An 8165-nucleotide genomic window follows, 5' to 3' on the forward strand; every position below is an offset into this window, starting at 1 on the left:
GTCAAGAAAACTCAATCCCTAGACGATGTGTGTAGGCAAAAGCTCAGGAGCAGCCGGCACAGGACTTCAGTCAAAGCTCCACACAATTCCCAGCCTTGCTAGATCCCTGGTCTTATGGAGTTTAAGCTGCACAAAAATTCAAGCCAGGAAAGCTTGGCAAAAATTGAAATGTTAGTAGCCAATAGAGCTGTTTCACTACCATATTACTCCAGTTTTATGCTGGTGTAATTATGGAAATCAATAGAATCTGGCTGGATAGCTAAAATGAATAACACCCTCCCAAATGCACTTCTCAAAGGCAGCAGTCTTCACTGAATGCAAATGAAGAAAACAAATGTGGAATCTCTAGGACTCAGCAGTTTGAGATACAACACCCATGAAAAATTACACTGCTTGGAAAATGAAACACTCATTCCCTTCCCTTCCAAGTCCCTCTTACCTTTCTGAAATACCTTGTCCAGCACGCATCATTATTACTCAAACATCACACCAAGAAATCACCCACTGACCAAAGGCCAGAGCTGAGTTTTCAAGAAGTGAAGGTTTGTTGTGATCAGACAGGTGTAGAGGAAAGCTAGTTATAACCTCAGCTGAATGGAATCACTACCACGTCTCCATTACGCTGTGAGGGCTTAAAGATCCTCCACTTAAAAAGTGCTATAGCTGTTGTGTAATGTAAAAGTGTAATGCTATTACTGTTGTACTTTGCAAACCAGACTGGAGCTGATTAGTAGTTCATGCTGAACCTGCCTAATAGCAGTTTATTATGCACATTTCAAAAGCAAATTTCACAGGAGGAAAAAATGGCCTTAAGGCATCAAGTGCCAAAACTGACCTAATCCCTTGGAATCTCGAAGACCCAAGCACAACTGCAAATTTCCATGTCAATCAATAGTACCAACCAGCATTCCAATCTCAAACAATACAATAGAGCATGGATCCATTTACCTTCAGGGCACTTTTTAAAACCTGTGCCGCAAAAGAAAGGTTTTGTAATCGTGTTTCTAAAGTCAGATTAAGGAGAGCCAGCAGGGGAAAAATGTTCTCATGCTGTATTGTAATTTGCCTCTTTGGCAAGCTATAAAAAGCACTGTCCAGAACATTCTATATTTCTTTGTCCTTTATAACACTGAAAGCTTGAACATATCTCCCCTGCACCTCTCCCTGGTATTGCTTTTAACCTTTTCCACTTGGTAAACATTAATTTTCTTTTGCCCCATTGGCACTGAATTGAACGTATCTGTTTATTTCCTCCTCATTACTTCCTGGTACACTTAATTGACTATTATTGCTGATAATGTCAGCAGAGTTCTGGGAACGACTATTGATGCTGGAGTGCTACTTGAGCCAGCTAAGGGAGCAAATAAAGGCAAAAATAGTGGTACTGGTTTCTTGTTCTCTTTAGTTTTGCAGTAACAAACTTGATCATGTAACCACTCCTCTTCTGTCACCAGATATTTAACCAAATAAGAAGTCAGATCCCAGGGTGAAAACTACTCCTGTTCCTGCCTTACGATTCTCAGTTGAACTGTTTCATCGACAGGAGTAAAATATGAAACATAGCGGTAATAGTGCACCTTTCCTCCAGAGCAGTTTATAACTCTATATGGATACCCCTGTGCATCCACTTCCAGCTTGGAAGGCAGGACAGCAGATGGCAGGTGGCAAGCCTGGGAAGGAGGGGGGAAGGGGTTTTCTCCCCTGCTTTTAGCATCCAAGGGATTTGGAATCTGGGTGTCCCACCAAGGGAGGGTTGGGGACACCAGAGAGAGGAAAGGGGGGATCAGGCCCTATCAATTCCTGATCTGGTGGCAGCCTATCAGATCTAAGCTGGAGATTAAGCTTAGAGAACTTCATGCGAGTACCTTATATTTGAACTCTAATGTTCAAATTGAGGATTAATACTTGACAGCAGGGAATCACACAGGATAAGGAAAAGGAGAAATTTGGACCAAGGGCACTGAAGCAAGTCAGCAATCTATGAATTAGACATGGGATATTTAGGGTGCGGGTTTCAACAGCGCTCAACGGAAGCATAACTCTGCTCCCATTAGAGTCAAAGACCGTAAAGAACATGACACTCAGAAGGAAGAAGGGACAAATTAAAATGACTGGGCTTTTCATAGATTCCAAGGCTAGAAGGAGGGCAAGGGGAGAGGGAGGTTCATGGAGTCATAGATTCCAAGGCCAGAAGGGACTATTCTGATCATCTAGTCTGACCTCCTGTAGAACAGAGGCCAGAGAACAACCTTTGGTAAATTGTTCCAATGGTTAATATTCTCCCTGTTAAAAATGTACATCTTATTTCTAGTCCGAATTTGTCTAGCTTCAACATCCCACCACTGGATTGAGTTATACCTTTCCCTGCTAGATTGAAAAGCCCATTATTAAATATTTGTTCCTCATGTAGAGGCTTATAAACTGTCACCAAGTTACTCCTTCACCTTCTCTTTATTAAGCTAAACCCATTGAGCTCTTGAGTCTCTCTCTGTAAGGCAGGTTTTCTAATCCTTTAATCATTTTGTGGCTCTTCTCTGAGCCCTCTTCAATTTATCAACATCTTTCTTGAACTGTGGGCACCAGAAAAGGACACGGCATTCCAGCAATGGTCGCACCAGTGCCAAATATAGAGGTAAAACAACCTCTCTACACCTAGTCGAGATTCCCCGCTTACGCATCCCAGAAACGCATTAACTCTTTTGGCGGCAGAATCACACTGAGAGCTCATATTCAGCAGGATTTTTGAATGAATAGCTAAAAGATCCCCCATGCACGACAAACCTTGCCTGACTGGGGATGACAGGACTGTCTCACAACGAGCTTTTGTGCCCTAAATGGGGCTTTGGAAAAGAAATCCACTTATTGTTCCCCTAAGATTCCACAACAGTGAAATCCTCCACTCCTTTATCTCATTAAAAATGAAAGAATGCCAGGTATGTGGCAAGAATCTAGGCTGAGGGGAGAGTGTGTCTGGTGAGGGGATGTTTTAACCAAGCTGTAACACAGAACTTGCAAAAGAGCATGGTGGCAAGCATGTTTCCCAGTGGAGAGTCTTTGGGAATGCTGTGCTGATACAAACCACTAGTGCAAGGGAGATGAAACAAGGTTTTAAAAACAACTTGCCGTGTTCAGAAAGCAAAGCCATTTACCCTGTAACTGGACAAGTTACCACTGCTGAACACAAGATGCTTTTAATTAATAGCCCAAACCTCCGTGTTAACAGATTGCATCTACCCTGTAATAACTTTCCTAAAGCAGGGTAAATCAGTGCTGGAAGCGCGCTATGTGACTGCATCTGAGAAAACAGGTCTTTGCTATGGGATGCTGCATATGGACTGTTTGAATAGGAGCTCTTTGTAGCCTTACAACATAGGTGAATGTGATGGGTCAAGTGTCTCAACTACTGCCTTTGAAAGTAGCCTGTGACACTGAGGAGAGCTCCCTGCTCAGCTGCCTTATGGGGATAAAGGTGATTTGCAAAGGGAAAAAAACCCACCTGAATTTATGCCCTTTCTTGCTTCTACATGATGGATAAAAGCAGCTTGAGAATTCCTTTTGAGGGGGAAAAATCCTCTTCAGATGAGGAACCTAGGTCTTGTTTACTCTGGATAACTTTGTGAATGACTGGAGAACTGGTAGGATTAATATTACAAATACCATGTAAGTAAAACCTCTAAAGGCTGATCTACATACTGTTTTTGTATCCATGTAACTAATCCTTTTAGACACAGGTAGATGTACAGCTATAGGCTATACACGTATAACTCAGTCAACATTAGGGCATTGCTGCGATTTAACTATATCTCGTTCTAAGGGGAGAGCTGAAGTCCTGAAAATGGTGCGTGGAGAAGCACTTGCTTTTTGACTGTACAGACTTAACTCAAATGCCCTGCAACCAACTAGAAGAAAATGTTAGTCAAGGTCCCTTCCCTTCTCAGTTAAAAGCTGCCGTTGCTCTAATACACATCAGAGAGCCCCTAGCAATCTCCCAGCAAAAGCTGAGAAGACCAGCTGTGACATTCCTGATTTTTTTAAGTGTAAAAAACAAGCAACAAGAAAATCACCAAGACTGAGGCTGCCATTACCATTATGAATCATGAAGTAACAAATAAACCCCAGACCCTACTTCTTCCCCCTTTATTGCAGGTCCCCTTTAACAGTGATGGGGAAAACTCCTGTTCTTTTTACACTCAAAAACTGAGTCTCTGTACTTTAAAAGCTTTGGTGGGAATCTGAGGTTGTCCTTAGGTCCCACAGCTATGCTTTTCAAGTAGTCCTGAGCTTGCTGCCTCCCACCAAACCCCCGGGTCTTCAGGTAGAGAATCCTCAGCCTTCCAGGCCATTAAGAGAAAAATCTATGCCTGGTTGTCTATTTAGCAGTTTGGACTGGAAGAGGCAACAGGGAAAGACATAGGATAAACATGGAGAGGTGGGTAGCCTGGAAAGAAGGGGGAGTAGAAAAAGAACCGCAAGCCCTCTGCCAAAGTGAAAAACTTCCCTTAAAGTCTAGAAGAGCCCTGGTGTCTTGCCAAGCCAGGTTTCTGTCACTACACCAAAGCTCTCTAGGATGCACTGACTCACTCATCGGTTTCCAAGTGCAGTGGAAGGTCTTTATTTTCAACATGGTTAGAGCTCTGGTTATATTACTGGCTGCCTCTCTCCCTGTACATTACCTAGCTGAGATCAGCTGAGGCACACAAGCTAACTGCATTTGAACACAGGGAGCCTGGGTGTGCTCGAGAGAGAACTCTCCTCCATTGAATTCATCATGACAGAGGTTGGCCTGAACCAAGCCACATTTTTCTGGCATGCTGCAATGCTTGTCCATTCAGCCAGCCCTGTTGAGGAAGGTGGTTTGAATTTCATTGGTGGGTTGGGTTTGTTTTGTATTGACTTTTCTTTCTGATTGCCTCCATTTACACATGAACGTAGATGCCACCAGAGGGTCACTCCAGTAAGTTGAACAATAAATGAAGCAGATACTGTGCTACGCTGCTAAAGAAAGTGGTAGACAAAGAGGGAGATCTTGCAGGTACATTGTGTTTGAGTCTAGAAAGGGAAAAGCCAACTTTTAATAATCCTGCCCGGCCTGCAGTTGGCTATGAATGAAGTAAGACTATGAAAGAAATAAGACTTATCACTTGATACTTCCATCTAAAGCAGTTTACAAAGGTGGCTAGATATTATTTATATTATCATAGTGCCTAGGCACCCCAGCCATGGACCAGGCCCATATTGTGCTAAGTGCTGTCCAAACAGAATAAAAAACACCATTCTTGCCCCCAAAGAACTTACACTCTAAGAAATTAGTTCTCTTTTTTCTTTTCAGATGGGGGATACTGAGGCACAGAAGAGTGTAGTGACTTGCCCAAGGTCCCAAAGCAAATAGCCTCTGGTTTATCATTGTGTATATAACAAGGCAGAGACAGGAGTGGAATTCCCATCTCCTGACTTTCAGTCTAGTGCTCTGCTCATTGAACCACACAGTGCACTGAAAGGGAAACTGCACCCAGTACTAGTGTTCAAGAAAAAGAAGAAAACAAGACTGTAAAAAGAGAACATTTACCATAAAAATAACTTAACATGACGCTGCCTAAGAGAGCCAGTGCTGGGCATGTGTGGAGGAGGAGGAAAGCTGAATACAGGTAGACAAGCACCTGAAAACGGGAGCAAGAGCCAGCCTGAAGAATACCTGCTGTGCTAAGAGGTGCTAGGTAAGGAGGGATTCAAGCATTTTACGTCTCTGAAAGGAAACTCTTCTTGAAGCTGAACTTTTAGGGCCTGGACTGTTTCACACCCGAAGGGTGAAAAGAGCAGAGGTGGCACATGGGAATGAAGGGTAAGACCCAGGATAGTAGTCTCTCAGGATGCATAGAACCCATGGGAAAATACATGCTATGGGTTTGGGGATAGTAATATTACAGAAAGGGAGAAATAGCTCAGTGGCTTGTGCATTGACCTGCTTAAACCCAGGGTTGTGAGTTCAATCCTTCAGGGGACCACTTTGGGATCTGGGGCAAAAATCTGTACTTGGTCCTGCTAGTGAAGGCAGGGGGCTGGACTCAATAACCTTTCAGCGTCCCTTCCAGTCCTATGAGATAGGTATATCCCTATTATATTATATTGCAGGGGAAAATCCATTGCACCATTTGCCTTCTCAACTTTTCATGCACTTCTCTTTCAGCCCCATTTCTGACTCCCTGCCTTCCCACTGGGTGTCACAGGATCATTGTAACTTCTCCCTGGGAGGGAGAATCCTGCATTCCAACCTTGAGGGCAGTGATAATTCAGGGGTGTTCCCCCATTTCTCTGGACACCTCACTTATACAGCACCTTACGTGTTTCACAGATTGTTAATTGGAACAAAAGGTTCTGATCTTGGGCTGCTTTGGTGGAGACTGAGAACAAGTCACAGCATTGGAGTTACATTGAGACAGAAAGAGTAAGAAGCCTCAAACACTAAAAACAAACCTGCCTGCAGCTCAAACTGAAATCTGGGACATTTAAACAAATGGCACACGTTCTCAGTCTCCAGGGCTTCCCAGTGATGTGGTGTTTCCACTCAGAACAAATCTAACCAACTCTGTGAAAGGTGGAACCCAGTTGAAGATTGCCTCTTTCAGATTAAAGAACAGACTGAGCTCACCTAGCTTGTCGCAAACTGATAATTTGTGTCTTTGTGTTCTTTTACCTGAATGAGGCGATAACACACCATTAATTTTAGAGCTGTATGTTGCTGTGAATTCACATGTTAAAACATGCAGGCTGTTGCATGGTGAGTAGTCTCTCCCTCATGGACTGGAGAAAAAGCCCCTCCCTCCAAATAGGCAGCTTCTACCCTTTAAGAGTTAGATCCGATTGACTCTTTGTGACTGGCAGTTTGTCTGTCTGGAGCACCATCCTTGCGAAAATGCAGATCTTTGTGAAAACCTTGACAGGGAAAACCATCACCCTAGAGGTAGAGCCCAGTGACACAATTGAGAATGTCAAGGCCAAAATCCAAGACAAAGAAGGCATTCCTCCAGATCAGCAGAGGCTGATCTTTGCTGGAAAGCAGCTGGAAGATGGGTGCACCCTGTCCGACTACAACATTCAGAAAGAATCCACTCTGCACTTGGTCCTGTGTTTAAGGGGCAGTATCTGGACTTGCTCCTACGAACATCTGAATAAAAATTTCACTGCACCTTGTTCCAATAAAGCTGTTGCAATCACAAAGAAACAAAACAAAACAAAAATTCCCCTTCTGTCAAACAAGGATAGACTAGTGTTTCTTTAGCTCACAGGGAGGTTGTGAGAATAAATACATTAAAGATTGTGAGGCACTTGCTATACAGTAATGGGCACTTGCGAGAAATCCCCTGTGAAAGGCTGCCTTGAGCATCACTTTGTACTTACTACATAAGCCTACAGGTTACACCCAGGAGATGCAGGTGGATTTTTTTGCAGTTAAGACACAGGGCTTTTTACTATGTAGAAGTCACTCTTACAGGGGTTCTGGAACAATTTGTATAGTGGGGGTGCTGACAGCTATTGAACCAAACTGTAAACCCTGTATATGGTAGAAAGCCCTTCAAACCAGAGGGTGCAGCAGCACCCCAGCACCATCACTCTTATTACCTATTACACAATCCAAAACTAAGCTTAAAAACCTCCACTTCTGGGCCGGATCCTTCCACAGTTTGCATCTTCTAGTCCCACCTGGCACAAAGCCCAGTTACAGGCTTAAATTTTCCAAGAGCCCTAGGGGATTTGTATGCCAAGTCCCATTATAATTAATGAAGGCCTTCAAAACCCTTCAGAGACTTCAAAAATCTCACCCATGCAACATCCATAGGCTGGAATGCATTTTTAGCAACCAATGAATGCATTCCATCCCTCTGAGTTCTCATTGGCTACTACAGCTAGTGATGGCGTAAAGTGACAAATCAATAGTTGCTATTTTGGGGCATTATACAATTTTATTCTTTGAGCAGCTGATCTGGCATCTCTGGTTCCATCACACTGATTGTGTTGCTCCAAATTAAGCTACAGACAATAGCTGGAACATTCAGCATAGCTAGTCTTTTGTTACTCCAGTCTTGAGGAGTCTAAATGAATTCCCACTGTTATTAAAGTATTTCAGCGAAGAGTCGTGCTGCCTCCACAGCTAGGAGTCTGTCAAAAAT

At 43.3% G+C, this 8165-nt stretch overlaps 1 protein-coding gene across 1 annotated transcript; it reads left to right on the forward strand.

Moving 5' to 3' along the window:
• Positions 1-6851: 6851 nt before the first annotated feature.
• On the forward strand, positions 6852-7276 carry LOC116821274 (ubiquitin). Its single transcript, XM_032774340.1, has one exon. The coding sequence runs from the start codon at positions 6911-6913 to the stop codon at positions 7274-7276; it is 366 nt and encodes a 121-aa protein (XP_032630231.1). The 5' UTR covers positions 6852-6910.
• The last annotated feature ends 889 nt before the right edge of the window (positions 7277-8165 follow it).

The sequence above is a fragment of the Chelonoidis abingdonii genome, chromosome 14 (genome assembly GCF_003597395.2).
Source record: "Chelonoidis abingdonii isolate Lonesome George chromosome 14, CheloAbing_2.0, whole genome shotgun sequence".
In the NCBI taxonomy this organism is placed as follows: Eukaryota; Metazoa; Chordata; order Testudines; family Testudinidae; genus Chelonoidis; species Chelonoidis abingdonii.

Excerpts from the sequence above, each read along its gene's own strand:
- LOC116821274 (XM_032774340.1), top strand. The coding sequence starts at position 6,911 with ATGCAGATCTTTGTGAAAACCTTGACAGGGAAAACCATCACCCTAGAG.